The sequence below is a fragment of the Mustelus asterias genome, chromosome 26 (genome assembly GCF_964213995.1).
Source record: "Mustelus asterias chromosome 26, sMusAst1.hap1.1, whole genome shotgun sequence".
Taxonomy (NCBI): domain Eukaryota; kingdom Metazoa; phylum Chordata; class Chondrichthyes; order Carcharhiniformes; family Triakidae; genus Mustelus; species Mustelus asterias.
In genome coordinates this window covers 34,644,561-34,669,887 of record NC_135826.1, presented here as the reverse complement: position 1 = coordinate 34,669,887, position 25,327 = coordinate 34,644,561, and the positions used below count along the sequence as shown (strand labels likewise).

General features: G+C 44.2%; 1 protein-coding gene across 2 annotated transcripts in view; it reads right to left on the bottom strand.

Annotated features, from left to right (window-relative positions):
• Positions 1-7,233, bottom strand: part of myo1f (myosin IF) — a 178,599-nt gene extending 171,366 nt beyond the window's left edge. Inside the window, exon 1 of one of the 2 annotated variants that reach the window (XM_078198412.1) lies at positions 7,051-7,233. In XM_078198412.1, coding sequence (XP_078054538.1) covers positions 7,051-7,053 — 3 coding nt within the window. In that variant the 5' untranslated portion in view covers positions 7,054-7,233. The remainder of the gene's footprint in view (positions 1-7,050) is intronic. The other variant, XM_078198411.1, reaches the window with a different exon arrangement.
• Positions 7,234-25,327: the final 18,094 nt, after the last annotated feature.

Here is a 25,327-nt window from a genome sequence, read left to right as displayed (position 1 = left end):
GCACAGTGCTTAGCATTGCTGCCTCACAGTGCCAGAGACCTGGGTTTGATTCTGGCCTTGGGTGACTGCCTGTGTGGAGTTAGTACATTCTCCCCATGTTTGCGTGGGTTTCCTCCGGATTCTCCGGCTTCCTCTGACAGTCCAAAGATGTGCAGGTTAGGTGGATTGGCTAAATTGCCCCTTAGTATGCAAAGATGCGCAAGTTAGGGAAATTAGTGGGATAAATGTATGGGGTTACGGGGATAGGGCGGGGGTTAGATGTTCTGTTGGAGAGTGGGTGCAGGCTTAATGGGCCAAATGGCAATTTTCTGCACTATAAGGATTCAATGATTCTATATGATCTTTAGCATCATGATATTGCCCCTTTATATAGATTCCTTCTTCTTTCACAATATTATGCCAGATGCAGAAAACCACAATGATGCAGAAGACTTTGGCTGGCTCGTATTGAAGTAACACCGCCTGACTTATTGAACACTGGTTGTGCAGCTCAGTGTAATCTTGATTATGTGTGGAGCTATGGATGTTGCTAACATGGGCTCCCTCAGCTGGTGCACTGAGATTTTGTAAGGGAGTCACCCAATGAAGGGCAGCAGCAGGTACCCATGAGTTGCAGGAGCAGGTGGAATGCCACCTCCAGATGTAAAGTGGAGAATTTCCACCACAGTGGTGGCTAGGTGCATATATACCCTGCTTATTTTTCATGGGTTTTCCATCCTAACACTCGGTATATTTGGGTGTGAAAATCAGAACTCTGGACTCTGATTTTTGGCATTCTATTCAGTGCATTTTGGAATCTGTTCCTTGAGACAATAATTTGTCCTGGGAGGTTACAGAGATTTCAATTTGACAATATATTAATGTTGCTTTGTATGCTGTAAATGTCTTATTTGGTGTTGTCATTCTGTGACAGGCAGGGTAGGATTTTCCTGTGGGGCCTTATGACCCTGATGACAGGGCCTAAAAATTCAGAGCCTGCACTCACTGGGAGTTAGACCAGTGGAGCTATTTTTCCTGAGATGGCCTCCTTACTGGCCAGCTCCATGCTCACCGTCCAGTTAACGATGGCAGGTCGGTTCCTGAAACAGAAGGTTTCAGATCAGGCACTGAAATGTCAACTGTCTCCTCTTCAGAGGTAGGTGCGGCTGAAATATGAAGGTGACACGAGGGCTCCTTCATTTACTATCATCAGCCAGAGATAGGGGGTTCAAGAAGGGCCAAAAGGTTGCGCACTGAGAGACAGGAGGCAGAAAGTCTCCAACAGTAATTGGCAGCGCTAGCGGCCATTGATTTGTATGCTGCCTGCTTCTCTGGATGGAGCCTCTGGTTTCGATGGCCCCCACTGCAGGGAGGGCAGCTCTGCTGAGCTGGTGATCTCCAAGCGCCGCAGGGAACCTCTCCACCACTGACAAAATGATGGCGACTCACAAAACCACTCCGAATTGGGGATTTAACTATATAAATTGGCCGCCTCCCTCTGTGGTGCGGACACAGTTGATCCAGGTCCCTGCCTGCCTAAAGGAAACCTCTCTGGCTGTGGGAATGCGCTGAGAAACCAGCATGACCTGCTCTCCACTATTATCCCAGACTTCCCACATCCATGTTGGGAATATTCTGCTCATTGTCATAACTAAAGTTGCACACCGCTACCAGGAGATGGAGTTTCTGAAGCAGACGACCCTTCTTACTTATGCTTACATGATTTTTTAATACACTCAGCAGGAAACTTACTTTATCCTGACTTTGATAACCATGGGTGATTCACCAGCACAAAAATAAAAGCAGCTGTAAAGACGTCACAGCAACTTTACTGGGCCAGCTGGGTTCAGTGGTAAAACACTCTGAGTCAATAGGTTGAGAGTTCATCTCCAGTGCAGGACTTGAGTGTGATGGCCTTGCAATAAGCAGCAGTGCTGGGCTCATTGCTGCTCCCGTGCAGAGCTCTGCATCCTGACTATATTGCGCATTTTTGGCCGCAACTTCTGATTCCAGCTGCAGCGGATTGGGGCAGCTCCAGCTCTCCAAAGGAAGACAAAGAACAAAGAACAATACAGCACAGGAACAGGCCCTTCGGCCCTCCAAGCCTGCGCTGCTCATGTGCCCAACTAGACCATTCGTTTGTATCCCTCTATTCTCAGTCTGTTCATGTGGCTATCTAGATAAGTCTTAAACGATCCCAGCGTGTCCGCCTCAATCACCTTGCTTGGGAGTGCATTCCAGGCCCCCACCACCCTCTGTGTAAAATACGTCCCTCTGACATCTGTGTTGAACCTTGCCCCCCTCACCTTGAACCCGTGACCCCTTGTGTTCGTCACCTCCGATCTAGGAAAAAGCTTCCCACTGTTCACCCTATCTATGCCCTTCATAATTTTATACACCTCTATTAGGTCGCCCCTCATCCTCCGTCTTTCCAGGGAGAACATCCGCAGTTTACCCAATCTCTCCTCATAGCTGAGACCCTCCATACCAGGTAACATCCTGGTAAACCTTTTCTGTACTCTCTCCAAAGCCTCCACGTCCTTCTGGTAGTGTCAGCGACCAGAACTGGATGCAGTATTCCAAATGTGGCCTAACCAACGTTCTATACAGCCGCAACATCATATGCCAACTTTTATATTCTATGCCCCGTCCAACAAAGGCAAGCATGCCATATGCCTTCTTCACCACCCTCTCTACCTGTGCTGCCACCTTTAAGGATCTGTGGACTTGTACACCCAGTCCCTCTGTGTGTCTATACTCCTGATGGTTCTGCCATTTATTGTATAGCTCCCCCTTACATTAGATCTACTGAAATGCATCACTTCGCATTTATCTGGATTAAATTCCATCTGCCATTTCTCCGCCCAATGTTCCAGCCTATCTATATCTGCTGTATTCTCTGACAATGTTCATCACTATCCGCAACTCCAGCAATCTTTGTGTCGTCCGCAAACTTACTGATCACACCAGCTACATCTCCCTCCAAATCATTTATATATATCACAAACAGCAGAGGTCCCAGTACAGAGCCCTGCGGAACACCACTAGTCACAGACCTCCAACTGGAAAAAGGCCCCTCCACTGTTACCCTGTCTTCTATGGCTGAGTAAGAAGTCTCACAACACCTGGTTAAAGTCCAACAGGTTTATTTGGTCACAAATACCATAAGCTTACCATTTGCTTATGGTATTTGCTACCAAATAAACCTGTTGGACTTTAATCTGGTGTTGTGAGACTTCTTACTGTGTTCACCCCAGTCCAACGCCGGCATCTCCACATTATGACTTCTATGGCTAAGCCAGTTCTCCACCCATCTAGCTAGCTCACCTTTTATCCCGTGAGATTTAACCTTTTGCACCAGCCTGCCATGAGGGACCTTGTCAAACGCTTTACTAAAATCCATATGGACGACATCCATGGCCCTTCCCTCGTCAATCGTTTTTGTCACCTCCTCAAAAAACTCAACCAAATTTGTGAGGCACGACCTCCCTCATACAAAACCATGCTGTCTATCGCTAATGAGATTATTCAGTTCTAAATGCGCATATATCCTATCTCTAAGAATCTTCTCCAACAATTTCCCTACCACGGACGTCAAGCTCACCGGCCTATAGTTACCCGGGTTATCCTTGCTACCCTTCTTAAATAACGGGACCACATTTGCTATCCTCCAATCCTCTGGGACCTCACCTGTGTCCAGTGAAGAGACAAAGATTTCTGTTAGAGGCCCAGCAATTTCATCTCTTGCCTCCCTGAGGAGGCGAGGATAGATGCCATCCGGCCCTGGGGATTTGTCTGTCTTAATGTTTCCTAAAAACCTAACACTTCCTCCCTTGTAATTGAGATTTTTTCTAACGGGTCAACACATCTCTCTGAGACACTCCCAGTCAACATGTCCCTCTCCTTTGTGAATACTGATGCAAAGTATTCATTTAGAATCTCACCTACTTCCTTTGGTTCTTAGCATAATTCCCCTCCTTTGTCCCTGAGAGGTCCGATTCTTTCCCTAACAACCCTCTTGTTCCTAACGTATGTATAAAATGCCTTAGGACTCTCCATAATCCTGTCTGCCAAGGACATTTCGTGACCCTTTTTGCCCTTCTAAGTCCCTGTTTGAGTTATTTTCCCTGTATTTTTCCAGTGCTCCATCTGTTTTTAGCTGCCTGGACCTCATGTATGCCTCTTTTTTCTTTTTGATTAGACCCACAATTTCACTGGTTATCCACGGCTCTCAAATGCTACCTTTCCTATCCGTCCTCTTTACAGGCACATGCCTGTCCTGCAGTCCTATCAACTACTCCTTAAAAGACTCCCACATGCCAGATGGGGATTTACCCTCGAACAGCTTCTCCCAATCAACAGCCACCAAATCCTGCCTAATCTGGCTGGAGTTAGCCTTCCCCCAATTCAGCACCTTACCCATAGGACAACACTCATCTTTTTCCATTACTATCCTAAAGTTTACAGAATTGTGGTCACTATTTGCCACATGTTCCCCCACTGAAACTTTGATGACCTGTGAGGTAGAGGACAAATGAAGAGAACTGACCCACTCCCCATCCCAAACCCCCTTATAATTACTGCTCCCAAAGGGTGGAATTCACTACCCCAGAGTGTGGTGCATGTCGGGACTTTGAGTAAATTTAAGGAGGAGCTAGACAGATCAGGTTATGTCACTGAGTTGGTGATGGGGTCAGTTGAGATGCTCAGTTCAGTTACGCTGGTTAATCTCTGGGATTAAACTGTAACAGTTCCTGGGCAAGTATCCAGCTCATTACTCTATGTGGCCAAGTCTCTAAGCCTGAACTCCGAGTCAGACACTTGCACAGAGTGCCCCACGAGGAGCCAATCGGCCCACTGGGGAGTTTGAAGTTCCCAGGAAATTACAGCATTGGATTGGTGATTTTGCTGTTGTGGACATTGGAATATCCCAGCAATAATCTAGGCTGAGATTTCAGTACTGGGGCATGCTGCTCTCTCACAGGATGAGAGTTTAAACAAAGGCCCTGTTCACTTGTTCAGTTGAACATAAAGACTCCCATACACTGTTAGAATCATTGAATCTCTACAGTGCAGGAAGAGGCCATTCAGCCCATCAGGCCTGCACCAACAACAATCCCACCCAGGTCCTATCCCCGTAATCCCACTATTTACCCTGCTAATCCCCCTATTTACCCTTCTAATGCCCTGATGCCAATATTCTGGCCAACACTATCAATCAAACCCACCCGGATGGATGAATTGCTCATTGCTGCTTGTTGCACCTTACTGTGAGCAAATTGGTTGCTGCATTCACTTCAACGTGATGCATGTTGGGACATTCCCCCCACCGAGGATGGGAAAGGTGCTACAGAATTACAATCTTCTTATTTAAGGGTCCTTTGCTTTTAACTTGGAATGTAACTCTCCAAATTATCAAGTTAATTTGTGAAAAGAAACCATCTCTAACACGCATCGATAATAATCCTACTTAGCAGTGTGTTCCATTCCTGGTAAAACAAAACTGCATAGTAGCTCAGAGGCAGAAATGGGATGACCTGGATTGAGTTATGCAACTATTTTCAGTGAACACTTCTGTTACTTTTCAGTGTGCACTTTTGTAGTCTCGAGTGGAACAAAGGTGAGTCTACAACAAAACCTTTGAACCAACTTCTAGGAAATGCTGCAGCTGAACTTTATCTCGTATTGTCTGCAGTCATAGTACGTGACATCCACTTTCTGATCGTAAATTATCAAACCATGAAACTCAGAATTACTGTTGGTGACTGTGCGCAATGAAGTAACCACTAAAACAGCAGACAGAGGAATGTCAGGAGTGTAAAAGGCTGGTCTGTCATTCTGCTATGACTGTAACACTACATTCTGCACGCTCTCCTTTCCTTCTCTATGTACGGTATGCTTTGTCTGTATAGCATGCACGAAATAATGTTTTTCACTGTATCCCAATACATGTGACAATAATAAATCAAATCAAATCAAGGGAGCTGTAGTTCTTGCCCCTTATTGCACCATTGACTCAAAAGGTTAAAAATATATTTTTAAATTACACAGACCAGAACTGAAACAGAGTTCTTCCATTGCAAGAAACTTGACAGTAGTTTAAAGTTTATTTATTAGTGTCACAAGTAGGCTTACATTAACACTGCAAGGAAGTTACCGTGAAAACCCCCTAGTCGCCACATTCCGGATCCTATTCGAGTACATTGAGGGAGAATTTAGCATGGCCAATGCACCTAACCAGCACATCTTTCGGGCTGTGGGAGAGAAACCAGAGCACCCGGAGGAAACCCACACAGACACGGGAAGAACATGCAAACTCCACACAGTGACCCAGGTCGGGAATCAAACCTGGGTTCCTGGAGCTGTGAGGCAGCAGCACTAGCCATTGTGCCACCATAGTACAGCTATCCCCCAAGATTACAAAGGTACTAACAATGCTTACAGAAATGGGGTTCTTCTATGACAACCTTCAGAACAGAAACATGATCTCAAACACTTAAATGTGTGTCTAAGTTCCCATTTTTCTCCCAATGCCCTGTTCCTGATTTGGGTTTGAGAGGAAAAAAAAGTGAACATTCACTTGGAGTAATGTGACCAATTACAAGCTGAAAGTATTCTATATGCTGCAGGAGAAAGAGGTCAACTATTTTGTAGACCAAATGACACTTTACACACACATAACCAGCTCAAACCGCGAGCACGAACACAAAGCTGAATTTCAATAAGTTAACAAGTCAACTGGGGAACAGCATCTGTTATCCAGCACTGTTCAGAACAGAGACTGGGACATTCACTGCAATTCACAGTTTCAAATGGCAATTGTCAAAAGTACAATCTTCTTTGAAGTCTCAGAGTCCTATTGGGCGACAGGAAACTTAACTCCACACTCGCGGAAATCAACCTGCCCCGTCTGAACACAAAATCGCCATCAGTTTCAAGGCTGGAATCTGGTCATATTGCAGGCAAGTGACAGTTCCAAGGCAACTCCAGAAAACGGGGCTTTGTGTTTTCTTTTACTACAGACAACCTAAACAGGAACGGAAGAGTGCAAAGAATGCAGCAAATACTCACCATTATGCAGTTGGAGTTGATTAATTTCCCCTTTTGGTGACCGTATTGTAATCTCCTAAATCGGAAATGTTCCACAATCCAGGTATTTTCTTTTAGGTCTGTTTAAATAAGCATTTTATTTTCAAACAGTAATTTCATCATTTCTGGAAGCGGCGTGTCCTGCTAACGGACTGGTTATTTTGCAGCGAGCTGCAGTGTGTAGTTTGAATCCTACTTCCTCCTTTTTGATGTATGCAATTATCCATTAACCTATGATTGGCAGTTCATACGGTAATTCTGTTCAAACCGCCGAGTCTTTAATGAAGGGACACTTTCAAAAGATCTATAGACTGCGGAAAAATAATGGCAACACATACTAATGACAGGCTAACAGATAAGAGGATATATTGTCCTATATATAAAGCACAAGACGTTATTTACAAGGGCAGAAACACACCCCTATTGATTTTATTTTGGAGGGGGGAAGGGAGATGCTTTTCAAGTTTAAATTGCCGTGCCAATTTCTGAGAGATGTGGTTCCAACAACAACTTCTTACATTTTATGCATTTCACAATGGACAACTGTTGCAATTGGATAGTGTTCCCGAGCATAGCCTTTCTATCTGATCACACACACACCTCTTGACAAAGTGACGAGTCAACCAAATATGCTAAAGACACCAGGTATTACCAGGTGCTTTGGTAGTTCTGGGAGGTGGTTTAGTGGTATTATCTGCTAGACTATTAACCCAGAAATTCAGCTAATGTTCTGGGGACCAGGCTTCGATTCCTGCCACGGCACATGGTGAAATTTGAATTCAATAAAATATATCTGAATTTAAGGATCTGCTGATGACCATGAAACCATTGTCGCTTGTCTGGTTCACTAATGTCCTTTAGGGTAGGAAATCTGTCATCCTTACAGTGGTATTGCTGCCTCACAGCTCCAGCGACCTGGGTTCGATTCCTGGCTTGGGGCACTGTCTGCTTGGGTTTCCTCCCACAGTCCAAAAATGTGCGGGTTGGGTTGATAGGTCAAGCTAAATTGCCCCTTTGTGTCCCTGGATGTGTAGGTTAGGGAGATTAGTGGAGTAAATGTGTGAAGTTGTGGGGATTGGGCCTTGTTGTTGGTGCAGAATCGATGGGCTAAATGGCCTCCTTCTCCACTGCAGGGTTTCTATGTTTCTACCTGGTTTATCCTACATGTGACTCCAGACTGTCAGCAATGTGATTGACTCTAATAAATGGCCGAGCAAATCACCCTCTTCAAGGGCAATAGGGGATGGGCAACAAATCCTGGCCTTGCTAGTGATGCCAACATCCCATGTAAGAATAAATTAACAAAAAAGGTGGAGTCCAAAGATGTGCGGGCGAGGTTGATTGGCCATTCTAAATTGCCCCTTAGTGTCCCAGGATGCATAGGTTAGAGGGGTCAGTGGGTAAATATGTAGGGATATGTGGATAGGGCCTGGGTGGGATTGTGGTTGGTGCCTCTTTCTGCACTGTAGGATTCTATGATTCTATGAATGGTTAATAAAGCATATGGTGTCATAAGAACATAAGAAATAGAAGCAGGAGTAGGCCATCTAGCCCCTCAAGCCTGCTCCACCATTCAATAATATCATGGCTGATCTGATAGTGGGTTCAGTTCCACTTCAGCTCCCCATAACTCTTAATTCCCTTAATGGTTAAAAATCTATCTATCTGTGACCTAAACACATTTAACGAGGTAGCATCTACTGCTTCATTGGGCAGAGAATTCCAAAGATTCACTATCCTCTGGGAGAAGAAGTTCCTCCTCAACTCTGTTCTAAATTGACTCTCCCGTATTTTGAGGCTATGTCCCCTAGTTCTTGTTTCCATTGTAAGTAGAAATAACCTCGCTGCTTCTACCCTGTCTAGCCCCTTCATTATCTTATATGTCTCTATAAGATCTCCCCTCAACCTTCTAAACTCCAATGAGTACAGGCCCAGTCTACTCAATCTCTCCTCATAAGCTAACCCCCTCATCTCCAGAATCAACCTGGTGAACCTTCTCTGTACCCCCTCCAAAGCTAATATATCCTTTCTTAAATAAGGGGACCAAAATTGTACACAGTGCTCTAGGTGCAGCCTCATCAGTACCCTGTACAGATGCAGCATGATCTCCCTGTTTTTATACTCCATCCCTCTCGCGATAAAGGCCAACATTCCATTTGCCTTCTTGATTACCTGCTGCACCTGCAAACTGAGTTTTTGTGATTCATGCACAAGGACCCCCAGGTCCCTCTGCACAGTAGCATGTTGTAATTTTTCACCATTTAAATAATAGTCCATTTTACTATTATTCCTTCCAAAGTGGATAACCTCACACTTACCAACGTTATACTCCATCTGCCAGATCCTTGCCCACTCACTTAGCCTATCCCAATCTCTCTGCAGACTCTCTGTGTCCTCCACGCAATTTGCTTTCGCACTCATCTTTGTGTCATCCGCAAACTTTGTTACCCTACACTCGGTCCCCTCCTCCAGATCGTCTATGTATATGGTAAATAGTTGAGGCCCCATCACCGATCCCTGCGGCACGCCACTAGTCACTGATTGCCAACCGGAAAAGCACCCATTTATTCCCACTCTCTGCTTTCTGTTAGATAGCCAATCCTCAATCCACGCTAACACTTTACCCCCAACTCCATGTACCTTTATCTCATGCAGCAACCTTTTGTGAGGCACCTTATCGAATGCCTTCTGGAAATCTAAATACACCACATTCACCGGTTCCCCTCTGTCAACCGCACTCGTTATATCCTCAAAAAATTCCAGTATATTAGTCAAACATGACTTTCCCTTCATGAATCCATGCTGCGTCAGCTTGATTGAACCATTCTTTTCCAGGTGTCCTGCTATTTCTTCCTTAATGATAGATTCCAGCATTTTCCCCAACTACGGATGTTATGCTAACCTTGTCCTGGCCTTTATTAATAGGGATAGAGATACAAAAGTAGGGATGTTGTGTTAAACCTATTTCAACACTGGTTCGATCTCAAATGGGAATACTGCGTCCAGTTCTGGGCAACAGACTTTAGGAAGGATGTGAAGGCATTAAAGAGGATGCAGCAAGTGTTCAGGAGAATGGGTTCCATGAAAGAGGAACTTCAATACACAGAAAGATGGGAGAAGTTGGAACTCTTCCTCTTGGAGAAGGTTGAGAGGAAATTTGTTTGAGACATTCAAATTCATCAGGATTCTGGGCAGATAGGGAGAAACTATTGGATTGAGAACCAGATGTAAGGTCATTGGCAAAAGAAGCAATGGTGAACTGAGGAAAAACTATTCGATACAGCGAGTGGTTAGGATCTGAAATTCATTGCCTGAGAGTGAGATGGAGGCAGGGTCATTTCAATCATCTGAAAAGGAACAAAATGCAGGTATGCTGGTAAAAGGCGGGGGGGGGGGGGGGGGGGGTGAGGGGGGAGGGGGTTGGTGGAAGTATGTGAGTTGCTCCTTCAGAGGGCCAGCACAGATACAAATTCCTTCTGTGCTTCAACCAATCCATGATTTCCTTGCTCCACTATTCGCAGCTTTGCCTTGAGCTTGCTAGGCCTCAAGCCCTGGAATTCCCTCCATAAATCTGTCTGCCTCTCTCTCCCCAAGTCCGCAGCAACGTGGTTGACTCTCAACTGCTCTTGGGCAACTAGGGATGGGCAATAAATGCTGGCCAGCCAGCGACGCCCATCTCCCACAAATGAGTAAAACAACTGTGGGAGTTTGAATCACAAGGAGAGACACTTTGGACCATCATTTGCTGGAGGGAGCAGTTAGTCTGATAGTTCTGCCTGTTATTTGAGTGCATTATTGCAATTTATTGGTAAGGGGCTGGTGCACGGTTAAACATTGCCATTGTGAAAATGACATCTCACGGTCTGTCTCACCACTGAGTGCTGTGACGTTATTGTCTTACATAGAACTACAGAGTGAGATACTTCCCTCAAACAGACTGTGCTACCATGGGTGGCACGGTAGCACAGTGGTTAGCACTGCTGCTTCACAGCTCCAGGGACCTGGGTTCGATTCCCAGCTTGGGTCACTGTCTGTGTGGAATTTGCACATTCTCCTCGTGTCTGCGTGGGTTTCCTCCGGGTGCTCCGGTTTCCTCCCACAGTCCAAAGATGTGCGGGTTAGGTTGATTGGCTATGCTAAAAAAAAAAATTGCTCTTTAGTGTCCTGAGATGTATAGGTTAGAGGGATTAGCGGGTAAATATGTAGAGATTTGGGGTAGGGCCTGGGTGGAATTGTAGTCAGTGCAGACTCGATGGGCCAAATGGCCTCTTTCTGCACTGTAGGGTTTCTATGATTCTTTGAGACAATTCATATCGACTATCCTGTAATGCTGATCATATTCCACAGGAGAAGCCTGTTCCCTCTGCCCTATCTTGGCCTTTCAGTTAATCTTTCTATTCTCTTTTCTCACAAGTTCACCAAGTTTCCTTTTGAAAATATCTAAGTGACTTGTTTCAGCCACTTCCTATGGTAGTGAGTTCCACATTCTAACCACTCTCTGAGCAAATAGATCTCCCCCTATTTCACTGTCGGATTTGTATATGACTTTCTTGCATTTCTGGCGTTTTAACTTTGAATTCTCCCACCAGTCCGTCCCCATCTGTCCAACCCATTCATCATTTTAAAGATCTCAATCAGGCTTCCCCTGTTTCCTAAAGAAAAAAGAACTCGTCCCTTCTTTCCCGATAGCCGTAATCTCTCAGTTGTTGCACTATCCTTGTAAGTCTTCTATCCACTTTCTCCTATGCTTTGTCTTCATGTCCTCTTTATGCTGCAGCATGACAACCAGAATTGCACTCTGGATTCAGCCTGGCTAGATTCCTATTTAAGTTTAACATTTGCATGCTGCTGTGGATTTTGATATCCCTAGAATCAAATCCCAGTACTTACCCAATGGTTAAATCCCACGAGACAGTTCAAAGATAAGAGGTCTCCCATTTAAGACGCCGTTGTGAAAAGTATTTTTCTCTCAAAGGGCCGTTTGTCTTTGGAACTCTTTTCCTCCAGAGAACAGTGGAGGCTGGGTCATTGAATATTTTAAAGGCAAATGTAGATAGATTCTTGACTAACGAGAGAGTCAAAGATTATTGGGGATCATCGGAATGTGGAGTTGAGGCCACAATCAGATCAGCCATGATCTTATCAAATGGTGTAGCAGGCTCGAGGGGCCAAATGGTCTATTCCTGCTCCTAATAACTTTGCTAGTATTTTAATTGTTTTATGATCTGTGATCTTAATTGTAATGATTTGTTCACCTGTACCCACAAATCCTTTTGCTCTTCTTATTTTCCAAGGTGATGTTTCTGTTTTTTTGCAATGTTTCAGCAATGCAACAGGCTCAAATTTCATCCCTAGTAGTGGACAAGCAGCCTCTGAAGATGTCACATAACTCAACTTCATTATTGGCTTGAGGTCCGATTTCCAGTGAGTCACTGACCCCAGATTTTGTCACATATTTGGATTTCCACCCCATTATTTCCGCGGGATTTACCAATGCAGTTCTTCAGAGATTAAATTTGCACAGCAGATATGAATGAAACATCAGGGCCGCAAGTTAAACCTTGTCCATTCCAATCTAAGTACCTTTTTACTGAGGCAATCTGTGCAGGGGCGGCATGGTGGCACAGTGGTTAGCACTGCTGTCTCACAGCGTGAGGGACCCGTATTTGATTCCCGGCTTGAGTCACTGTCTGTGCAGAGTCTGCACATTCTCCCAGTGTCTGTGTGGGTTTCCTCCAAGTGCTCCAGTTTCCTCCCACAGTCCGAAACACGTGCTGGTTAGGTGCATTGGCCGTGCTAAATTCTCCCTCAGGGTACCCGAACAGGTGCCTGAGTGTGGCGACGAGGGGATTTTCACAGTAACTTCATTGCAGTGTTAATGTAAGCCTCCATGTGACACTAATACATAAACTTAATTATTACCAGTTAACCTCTGAAAATAAACTATTACAAATGTGACTCTCATTCCTTCAGATTTTAATTGTTGTTGGAGATTTTAAAAATGCAAAATTTAAAATTAAGCATATTTTGTTTCATCTTTATTTCTTCTCTCTCCTAGCTAAAGGTTTCTTTCACTCTCCTTATCTCTCTTTCCGTGCCTCATTTGGCACTGGAATCACCCCAAATTCTAATTTCTACTTCTTTCTCGGTCCTTGTGCTATTTATTTCACAATCCTTAAATCTGATTGGTTATGGAGATGCAGAGTTTCTTTCCCTGTGCACTAAGGTCTCAGATCCCCTCTTTCCCTCGCTGTAATATTATCAGATTGCACTTTCAGCAAATTGCCACCCAAGAAATTCAAAACCAAAAGGTAAAGGGCAAGTTTAACAAAGGTATTGGTAGCCCTGCTGCAGGAAATTGTAGCCCTTTAGCTCTCAGCCTCGAGAGAAGCTAAATTGTGGAAGTAAAACAAGGTTCAAATGAGTAAAAAGGGCTGATATCAGGAAGTTCATAGAATCCCTATAGAGCAGAAGGAGACCATTCAGCCCATCGAGCCTGCACCGACAACAATCCCACCCAGTATCCCCGTAACCCCATGTATTTACCCTGCAGAGCCCCCCTGACATTAAGGGTCAATGTAGCATGTCCAATCAACCTAACCTGCACATCTTTGGACTGTGGAAGGAAACTGGAGCACCCGGAGGAAACCCATACAGACACTGGGAGAATGTGCAAACTCCACACAGACAGTGACCAAGGCTGGAATCGAACCCGGGTCCCTGGCACTGTGAGGCAGCAGTGCTAACCACTGCTGCCACCATGTTCTTTCTCTAATACAGTGACCAATGTGTGAAATACATTTGCAGAGAGAATAGTGGAGGGAAGAAATCGAATGAACCGAGAATCAATGATACTCTGCAATGGGGTGATTTTACAATCATTCTGGATGGAGGGACGGGTGAATTGAGATATGTAAGGAGATGGCAGTATGAAACGTTAGAGGCAATTGTCCAGAAATAAAGTGCTCACCTTATTATGAGATGTTCAGATTGTTCAGGTAAATTTATTAGCTTTTCTGCAAAGCATAGAGACACACAGTCATTGATGTCAGAGGTGGCACGGTGGCACAGTGGTTGGCACTGCTGCCTCACAGCACCAGATACCTGGGTTCAATTCCCGGCTTGGGTGACTGTGCGGAGTCTGCACGTTCTCCTCATGTCTGCGTGGGTTTCTTCCGGATGCTCCGGTTTCCTACCACAGTCCGAAAGGCGTGCTGGTTAGATGCATTGACCATGCTATATTCTCCCTCAGTGTACTCGAACGTGCGCCAGAGTGTGGCGACTAGGGGATTTTCACAGTAACTTCATTGCAGTGTTAATGTAAGCCTACTTGTGACACTAACAAATAAATAAAATGATGAGCACAGTCCCAGAATTGGAGATCCTCAAGACGTGGTCCAATCACTTTAAACTGGCACAAAATCAATATCATTGATGATCCTACAGCGTTCAGCTTTGTTCACAACTCCTCTGAGAATGCAGGAGCCGATGCCAGCCTACAACAGTACCTAGAGGAGACTCAGGCTTGGACTGACTAGTGGCAGTTAACACTTGCAAAGTGCTGGACAATGAAAAACCCAAATTTCTCCCTGTGACCTGGAATGGCACCAACAATGATGAGTGCCTGATTTCAGCTTCCGGATGCCACTCATCATCAACCAGAAACTTTAAAGGACCAACCATTTCAATGCTGTGGCTACAAGGGCAAGGTAGAGATTCACATTCAGTGGGTTTGCTGCTGTCACCCATTGCATATCTGCCATTAAAATAAACTCAAGTCAAAGAGTGACAAATTACTCATCACTTGTCCGGAAGGCTGCTACAAAAATAGTCAAGAAATTCAAGACCAACCAGGGCAGAGCAGTCCGCTTGATTGAAATCCCTGCTACATGTAACATTCACCCCTTTCAACACTGATGCACTGTGGTCATACTATGTGGTATGTACAGGATGCACTGCAGCAACTTACCAAACTTATTTTTGTAACACCTCTACAACCTGTAATTTTGACCACCAAGTGATAATATCATGGGAATGCCATCACCTCCAGTTCCCTTCCAAGTCGCACAGCATCATATATTAACATAGTAGCTGGGCCAAAGCTTTGGAATTCCCTATCTAACAATATGGTGGGAATATCATTAGCAGCAGTCCAAGAAGATGGACCTCACCATCTCAGGACAATTAATGATGGGTAGCAAATATGCACCCTTAACATCGTCTGGACAAATGAAATAAATGTAACTTCATTCTACAAATTTAGCGTCAATGGGAACTGTTTTGGCTGCATCACTGAACTTTCTAGAGTATTACTTGAGTACAACAGTAAGAAATAGGTACACGGAGTTGGGGGTAAAGTGTTAGCGTGGATTGAGGATTGGCTATCTAACAGAAAGCAGAGAGTCGGAATAAATGGGTGCTTTTCCGGTTGGCAATCAGTGACTAGTGGCGTGCCGCAGGGATCGGTGCTGGGGCCTCAACTATTTACCATATACATAGACGATCTGGAAGAGGGGACCGAGTGTAGGGTAACAAAGTTTGCGGATGATACAAAGATGAGTGGGAAAGCAAATTGCGTGGAGGACACAGAGAGTCTGCAGAGAGATTTGGATAGGCTAAGTGAGTGGACAAGGATCTGGCAGATGGAGTATAATGTTGGTAAGTGTGAGGTTATCCACTTTGGAAGGAATAATAGTAAAATGGACTATTATTTAAATGGTGAAAAATTACAACGTGCTACTGTGCAGAGGGATCTGGGGGTCCTTGTGCATGAATCACAAAAACTCAGTTTGCAGATGCAGCAGGTAATCAAGAAGGCAAATGGAATGTTGGCCTTTATTGCGAGAGGGATTGAGTATAAAAGCAGGGAGGTCATGCTGCAACTGTACAGGGTATTGGTTAGGCCACACCTGGAGTACTGTGTACAATTTTGGTCCCCTTATTTAAGAAAGGATATATTAGCTTTGGAGGGGGTACAGAGAAGGTTCACCAGGTTGATTCCGGAGATGAGGGGGTTAGCTTATGAGGAGAGATTGAGTAGACTGGGCCTGTACTCATTGGAGTTTAGAAGATTGAGGGGAGATCTTATAGAGACATATAAGATAATGAAGGGGCTAGACAGAGTAGAAGCAGTGAGGTTATTTCCACTTACAATGGAAACAAGAACTAGGGGGCATCGCCTCAAAATATGAGGGAGTCAATTTAGAACAGAGTTGAGGAGGAACTTCTTCTCCCAGAGGGTACTGAATCTTTGGAATTCTCTGCCCAATGAAGCAGTAGAGGTTACCTCATTAAATGTGTTTAAGTTACAGATAGATAGATTTTTAACCATTAAGGGAATTAAGAGTTATGGGGCGCGGGCGGGTAAGTGGAACTGAACCCATTATCAGATCAGCCATGATCTTATTGAATGGCGGAGCAGGCTTGAGGGGCTAGATGGCCTACTACTGCTCCTATTTCTTATGTTAAATTAATGGGTAAAGGCTTTACAAGATCTTTGGAAATTAATTGAACTCTACAGAAGTATTTCTCTCAGTCTCTCTATCTCTCTGTCTTTCATTAAGAAAAGTTCCCCAGTTGCCAGGCTGAGCTGAAACAGGCAGCAGTGATGGAGTTTTTCACACTCTGGAGATAATAATAGGCACAAATCTTTAAGGGTGGCACGGTGGCACAATGATTAGCACTGCTGCCTCACAGTGCCAGGGACATGGGTTCAATTCCCGGCTTGTGTGCAGTCTGCACATTCTCACCGTGTCTACGTGGGTTTCTTCCGGGTGCTCCGGTTTCCTCCCATGGCCTTAAAGATGTGCTGGTTAGGTGCATTGGCCATGCTAAATTCTCCCTCAGTGTACCTGAACAGGTGCCGGATTGTGGTGACTACGGGATTTTCACAGTAACTTCACTGCAGTGTTAATGTAAACCTTACTTGTGACACTAATAAATAAACTTTTAATAAACTGATAGGATGGATCTTCATGTCCACATATCTCAAACTTATTGTCTGGAGAAAGTGGCAGAATGTTCACACAAGAGGATAAGCAATGGGGTTACCTCATTGCCTGAGGTTGAAATCGAAGGGGATATCTATCCCATCGGTAATTGGATAATTGAATGGAAAGAAGTAATTGAAAAAGTGATCGGCATGATCGAGCAGCCCCTAAAAATAGATTACATCAATGGCAGCCAATGCTGGAAGGGAAACATGTTAGACAGGGCATAGGCTGCCTGAGGCGCATCCATTTCAGCTTCGCCTTAACACCTTGGTCAGTTGTTACCTTTGAGACGTGGACATACTCAACCCACCTTAACACCTCCAGTCTGTCAGCTCAAGAGAGGACTGAAGGAGAAGAAGTTGTTACCACAACAGAGATCAGATCACATTGCTCCATTCCCTATCTGATCAGGCACTGCTAAACCATCTCCGTCTATCACAGGTCGCATGTCGACTTATTCTGATTATTTGTTGTGATTGAACAGTTGCTTTTTAACAAACGGCTTGTAACTCCTTGACACTTCTGAGTGATTTGTGACTCCGAGTCAAACTTTACAATACCCAAGCTGAGATGACGTTAAAATGAGATTATCTTCTCCAGGAAGTCTCACTCTTCTTGCGTTGATGGCAATTAAGATTCAGACTCCTTATTCGAGATGTAGCTCCAGTATAATGACGCTGATCTTGAAACTGTGCTGTGACTTCATCCTTGGGCTTCATTGCCCTCTGCTGGAAATATTGAAAATCCCTGCCCAGTTTTGTTGTGAAGAAATAAGATAATGCCACAGTTGCTGGAAACAAACAGAAAATACTGGAAAACCTCTCAAGTTTTGACAGCATATCTGGATAGAACAGAGGTGCTAACATTTTATCAAAGATGCTTCTGTGGCAAAAATGAAGGATTCTTGCCTTAAACATTGGGTTAGCATTCACTTCCTTCATTCTATTATAACCCACAATGGGCCAAATTCCACACTAATAATGGCCTAGTGTAGGGTCCATTCATTCCTTTGAATAGACGGGGACAGCACTGGTACGAAGTTTAAAATGAATTTCTTTTATTGAACAGAACTTAAAGAAAATTAAATCATTACAGAAACAAAAAGAAAGAGAAAGGTTGGGGGCGGGGCTGGCTTTTTCTGCCAGTCCCTGTATTGATCACACAGAACTCGAAAACAAAACAGCCAACTGAACACACAGTTCCGCAATATATCAGTTCTTATCTCGTTATTGGAAATGTTTTCCGCAAGCTGTCTCTGTCTGGCAAACACAGGTCTTGCGGCTGTTGTTATCAAAACTTATTTTGCTTGCTGTTTACTTTTCAGGAATGCGGTCAGTTTTCAGCTGACCCAGTTTGTCTTCTGAGTTTTAAAATGTAGTCAATTTAGCTTTAAAAGTTAGCAGTGTTAGTTAACCTCCACAGTCTAGCATTTAAATATAATTGCATAGGCAGAAATATCTTAGAATGACCACTTTGCATGAATGAAGTCTTTGCATGGACTGAAGCAAACAGAACTAAGAATACACAGGATCTCTCACCTAGTATAACTCAATAGAATGTCATGATAATTATTTAGTTATTCCTCAAGCAATTTGCTTGAGAGAAGAATCAGGTCATTCGATTCAAATGCAAACATGCTGTGTGATTTGTTTGACTAATTGGCAGCTTTTTAATGTAAAGAAGTCCTAGGCTCCATTAAGTATTTTGAGGGGTATTTGAAAGGCTGTCTTTCTCAAAGGATAGAATTTTATCTGGAGTTTATAAAGCAAGGAAAGGCAGTGGCACAGTGGAATTATCACTTGACTAGCAATCCAGGGTAATGGGCTCCAGGAACCCAGGTTCAAATCCCACCATAGCAAATGGTGAAATCTGAATTCAATAACAATCTGGAATTAAAAGTCTAATGGTGACCATAAACCAATTTCTGTAAAAGCCTTTTGGCTCATTAATGTCCCTTTAGGGAAGGAAATCTGCTGTCCTTACCTGGTCTGGCCGACATATGACTCCAGAGCCACAGCAATGTGGTTGACTCTCAAATGCTCTCTGAAATGGAGGGCAGTTGAGGATGGACAATAAATGCAGGCCCAGCCAGTCGCACTCATATCCCATAAAAATGTTTGATAGGAACTTTTGAAGTCAATTTTTAAAATTTGCTTAAGAGTTTAAAAAAACACAACTTAACGAAAAGGTAAAAATGGTCACAGTTTTACTACTAGAATGATGAACCATTCATTATTTTGTAGCATGCAAGAAGCTGGAATAATACATACATTGTAAATAAATATATATTCTTGCTGTCATTGTCCACTTTTTCCATTAGTGATTAATGTATTTTTGTTAAAGTCATAATCAAGATCTAGTCCAGTGATTGCAAACAGAAGACCAATCCCACGGAGGGAAAGAATAGACCCAGTCGATGAAGGTATTTGAAAAGGATTCTGTGTTCATTATTCTCGGACACTCCTAGGCATCAGGGTAAGTAAAAATACTGCCAAGGATATAGGGTATGGGAGCTTACTGCAGGAAGAGTCTGGAACATACAACAAGTAGTATCTAGAGTGAAGCTAACTCAGAATATAGTAGCACCATGCCATTTTTAATCATTGATTGGAATAGAAATGATGAACTTGATAGGGTGGGAAAAGACTGGCGGATCCATCATGATGTCTGGAGCACCAAGAATGGATACTTACTACCACCTACCTGACATTGACCCCCCCACCCAGTAAACCACCCCCCCACCCACCCCCAACCAACCCACCCCTCTCTATCCTCCAGCACTGCTGCCACCTCTCAGCAACTTGAAAGAGGCAAAGAAGCATAGAAGATACCCAAGACAAATAAAGGGAAGAGTACTCTGGAAAATTTCCCTCCAAGTCCCTCAGGTGATCAAATTCAGTGTAGGAGATCACCTGGACAAAGGACCATTTAAGAACAGTGCCCCAGTCAAGAACTGATCCAGCTGTTTTGTGAAGACATGGAGAGAGTCAACATTCACCGCACATCAAGGGTCTATCCCAGAGAGTTCCCTTTGAAGTGCTGAATTTAGAATGTTGCATTGGAGTTGACCAGTGTGCTGAGTTCAGGGTAATTATCCAATAGATTGGGCACTGAACAGTGAAGCCCCCACCCTCACAACTCCATACTGAAAACTAACACACCATTGGGTTTAAAAGTGTATTCCTTTTTGTCAGATGGAATAGGTGGCTTTTTTAAAAAAGTTGCTTGAAGCTTTCTTTCCATGTTTTAGGTTTCTGTGCACCGTGAAGACTACACTCAGAGCCCCACTAGAATTGGATCTTGCAAAGGAAGATCAGCAAAAGCAGGAAAGAGTTGCCCATGGTATTGAGACAGCTGCACAGTGGGTTCCCTCGACCTGTCACCTAATAATGACAGCAGAGATGCGCTGAATCACACTGAGGTTAAGCAAGTAGTGGTTTAATATAACTGTGCATTGCCACTTGACAACTAGCAACACCTCTAGAGCAGTGACAATGGCTGGCAAAGTCAACATGACAATCAATCTTTATACAACAGGGTATCTTATTTCTAGCATGGGGGAGTTCTGAAGTATCAGCCAGATTCTTGCCCACGGATGTGTTATTCATCAGGGTTAACTACTTACTCATATTTGTTACCAGTGAACAGCAGCGAGAGAATGACAGGACTGCTGGTTTTTACAGGGTTGAATCAATGTTATTCAGAATACTCTGCCCGATATGAACAAAAAGAAATGCCTTTTGGTGTGGAATCCCTGCACAGAATCATGTAGGGCAGCTCTGACAAAGGGTCACTCAGACTTGAAACATTGGCTCTATTCTGTCTGCACAGATGCTGTTAGACCTGCTGAGATTTTCCAGCATTTTCTGTTTTGTTTCAGATTCCAGCATTCGCGCAGTATTTTGCCTTTATCATGCAGGCCAGCCAGCCTGCCTACTTACCCAGGGGCAGTTAGGAGGATTTCATCATAAAGCTATGCCAACGAAAGAGGACATAAGGAGTATAAAGTGACTGCAAGGGGATTTTGCAGCAATGTGCCCATGTGTCAACGATGAACAGAAGGCTCAGTGAGCCACATCCTAGAATCATTCTAAAGCGTGTTATTATCAACGTAGAGGTGATATTTTGAAGCAGTGCTTTGCATGTCTAGCCTAACAGTACGGAATGATAATGTCTGCTGCTAGCTCTGTAATTTTGTTTCATGCAAGGAGGCACCAGCACACAGCTGAGTGATAAAGATGCCAGAGTAAGTGATTGAAAATGTTAGTAAGGGATTAGTAGCGGTACAAGTAATGTGGCAAGGAAGACGAGTCCATCTGACCCTAATTATATGATGTTGTGTCTCAGTGCTGACAATCTGAGCCAGCATGCTGCTATTCCTTAATACTTGTACTTTGTTCTTGTCAAAGGATACAGCCCTGTCTGAGACAATGCTGGCTGATTAATACTATCTACTTTCAGCCACCCTATTTTCTGTCTGCAACCGATCCTTCAGGGGAAAGTGGGAGACGATGACCAGAAAGACCAGGGGTGGAATTTAAGACCTTTCCCCACCCCCTCCACAAATCTAGAAGGAAGGGGTATTTTATCAGGCGGGAGAATGCTGCCTTCCCAGCTCTGCCCAATTACATCCGGGCAAGAAAACTCATAGACGGCCTTCCCATTTGAATGCCAATTGTGCCCACTTTAGACTCTTATCCCACTGCTGCTGGCATCTAACTAGTGGCAGGTGGCAGAGTCACCATATGGGGAACCCAAGAAGTGTATCCTTGGTGGGTCCTTCATTCAAAGGCACCCACTGGTTGATCGAGGGGCCCAGCTTTGGGAAGTGGATGGGGCACTGAAAGTCATTCCATCCTCTTTCACCTTTGGCCTGAAGTCCATAGTTGATCCTGGACCTCTGTGGGTGCATCGCCAGCAGCTGCCACCGGTCTCCCAATGGCGCAGTCGCATTGGAGAACAGCTGGCTTCTGATTGGCCAGCAGCTCTTGGGAGTAGGACATTGTACCCCGAGGGCTCTCAATCCCGGTGAAAGCCCATTGCTGACCACAGACATTCAAAACTGGCGTGGAACTCTCGCCAGTTGTCCAGTTGGCAGGTGAGATTCCCATCAAAGTTAAAGTTTAAGTTTCTTTATTAGTGTCACAAGTAGGCTTACATTAACACCGCAATGAAGTTACTGTGAAAATCTCTTGGTTTCCACATTATGCCGCCTGTTCGGGTACACTGAGGGAGAATTTAGTATGGCCCAATGCACCTAACCAGCATGTCTTTCGGACTGTGGGAGAAAACTGGAGCACCTGGAGGAAACCCACGCAGACATGGGAAGAGTGTGCAGACTCTGTACAGACAGCCACCCAAGCCAGAAATTGAACCCGGGTCCCTGGCGTTGTGAGACAGCACTGCTAACCACTGTGCCACCCGACAAACATCACAGACATTAAACTCAACTCCATAAATCGGATGCTTCCACCCTTTGATTCCTTGTAAAAGAGGCCTTGCTCTCCATACACTCTGCAGTAATATTACCATAGATATTGGATGCTACTTAAAGGCCTTCTCAGTGCAGTTCACAGCTAATTAAGAGAATTAGTGGCTGCTCTTTTTCGTTGGTGTGATGTTGTGAACATTTTAGCCTAGCAAGTTTATAGATAAACCAGTTCGCTATTATTTCCAAAATTTTAGTAACCTACAGTTAACTGTCGGAGAGTTGGCACAGACTCGATGGGCCAGATGGCCTCTTTCTCCACTGTAGGGATTCTATGGTTCTGAGTTCTTAATCAGTGTACCTACATCATTTTCTATGCTTTCGATTAATTTTCGAAAACCAAGCCATTGGCCCAGGCAACAACAAAGTAGTCTCCACAGGCCAGGCTGCCACAAGCTGCGTCCACAGCCCTGGCTGCAATGATTCCTTCTACAACAGAATCACTTCACAGAAGTGGCCGGTTTAATTTAAAAATTATACAAATTTCAAAAAACATATATTGCTTGGCGGTGTTAATATACTCACAATATATCCATGTTTTGAGAATGTTCCTCAAGACAATAGAAGGAATCATAAGGGATGCCTCATCAACAGAAAGGGAAGGAGTCATTTGGAGCACACGACACAGTTCCTGGAAAGATAAAACGTGCTTTATGAATTCCATCAGTTTTTTGAAGCTTTGGGATGCAAAGTCCAGACGCCATTGTCTACCAAGACTTTTAGGTACCTCACAACATTGAAACTTGTGGTATTATTAGGAATTTGATCTGCTGAATCGAAGGATTGGCTCCATTTCTACAGTCAAAACGTTGTGGTTAATGATGTGGTTCAAATTTGAGTCAAGTTACTAATGATATTTCCAGGTCCGCTCTGTCCAATCTCTCCACTAACGTCCTAGACTGCAATGTTGTGCATATGGTCAGTAAATTGGCAGACAAAAGCAAAATCTGTGGAAGAGTTAAACAGTAGGCGACTATAATCAAATGCAAAAACGTGCTAGGGGAAAGGGCCACACTATGGTGGTCAATAGGTAAAATTTAATTATTAGTGTCACAAGTAGGCTTACAGTAACACTGCAATGAAGTTACTGTGAAAATCCCCTAGTTGCAACACTCTGGCGCCTGTTCGGATACACTGAGGGAGTATTTAACATGGCCAATGCACCTAACCAGCACACCTTTTGGACTGTGGGAGGAAGCTGGAGTATCCGGAGGAAATCCATGCAGACACGTGACGAACGTGCAGACTTCGCACAGACAGTGACCCAAGCTGGGAATTGAACCCATGTCCCTGGTGCTGTGAGACAGCAATGCTAACCACTGTGCCATCGTGCCACCCAAAAAACACAGCGTCATGAATATTGGCGGGCCTGTCGAGAGTACATGTGCCATTTGTAGGAAACAATACTGAAAGCAGTTAGGAAGGAAAAGGATCTGGCTGCTATTGTCCAGAGATCACTGAAGGTTCATGACCTGTCGGTTCATGACCCATGTCGAGGGGCTATAGTTAAAAGCTAGCAGCATATTGCAATGTATCAATAGAACCATTCAGTATAAATCAAGAAGCACCATTCTCTGACTGCACAGGGTCGCTGGTCAGATTGCATCTGGAGTTCAGTGCACTTGTTTTGCTTCCCCTGTGGTGAGTGACATAGTAGCCGTGGAGGAAGTCAGGAGGAAAGAATGATTCCTTATTTAAAGAATCTCAGCTGCTCATGCAGGATTTAGGACATTTGTCAATTTAGAAGAATGTTGACTTAGTGCTGAACTGATAGAGTCTATTAAATAATTAAAGATCTGGATGGTGGGCCTATGGATGGATTATTTCTGTTTAGCAGATGGGAACACAAGTTTGAACGACTTAGATTGGATGGTTGACAGCTCTTCTTTTCCCAGAAAAGGCAGTGAATAAGTATGAATCCACAATTCTGCTGTGAAGCTGAAGTTCATTTCTAATGCCTTAGCCATATTGCCATCATTGTCCATCTAAGTAAATTGTTACCGACTGTCATGAATCTGCGTTGTTTCTTCTTTTGTTCACATTGTGCAGTCAAAACTTCTTATTCTTAACATGCAAAGAGAGTAATATCGAAACATGAATCTAAATATACTTACAATTTTAATGACTGACACTTTCTCACAGGGTCTGGTGACTTCCAGCACCAGACACAATAGCTACCAGTTTTATACTGTGATGTGGAGATGCCGGCGTTGGACTGGGGTGGGCACAGTAAGAGGTCTCACAACACCAGGTTAAAGTCCAACAGGAGTATTTGGAATCACGAGCTTTTGGAGTGCTGCTCCTTCCTCAGGTGAGTTTTATCCTGGAACTTGCAGTCATAGTTGGACATCCTACGGACCTTCTCCTTAGCATTTGGCGCAATTCTGGAATGGAAGGAAACTTTTGATGGTGCAATGTTGCTGCACTTTTAAACCCCTGCACCCCTCTGACTTTTGCACTCCTACTACACCATGGAATCTCTCAAGTGCAGAGGGGAGGCCATTCGGCGCATCGACCTGCGCCAACAACAATCCCACCCACTTAATCCCATGTATTTACCCTGCGAGTCCCCCTGACACTAAGGGGCAATTTAGCATGGCCAATCAACCTAACCTGCACATATTTGGAGTGTGGGCGGAAACCGGAGCCCTCGGAGGAAACTCACGCAGACATGGGGAGAAAACGCAAACTCCACACAGACAGTGGCCCGAGGGTGGAATTGAACCCAGTGCCTGGTGCTGTGAGGCAGCAGTGCTAACTATTGCGCTGCCCAAAAATC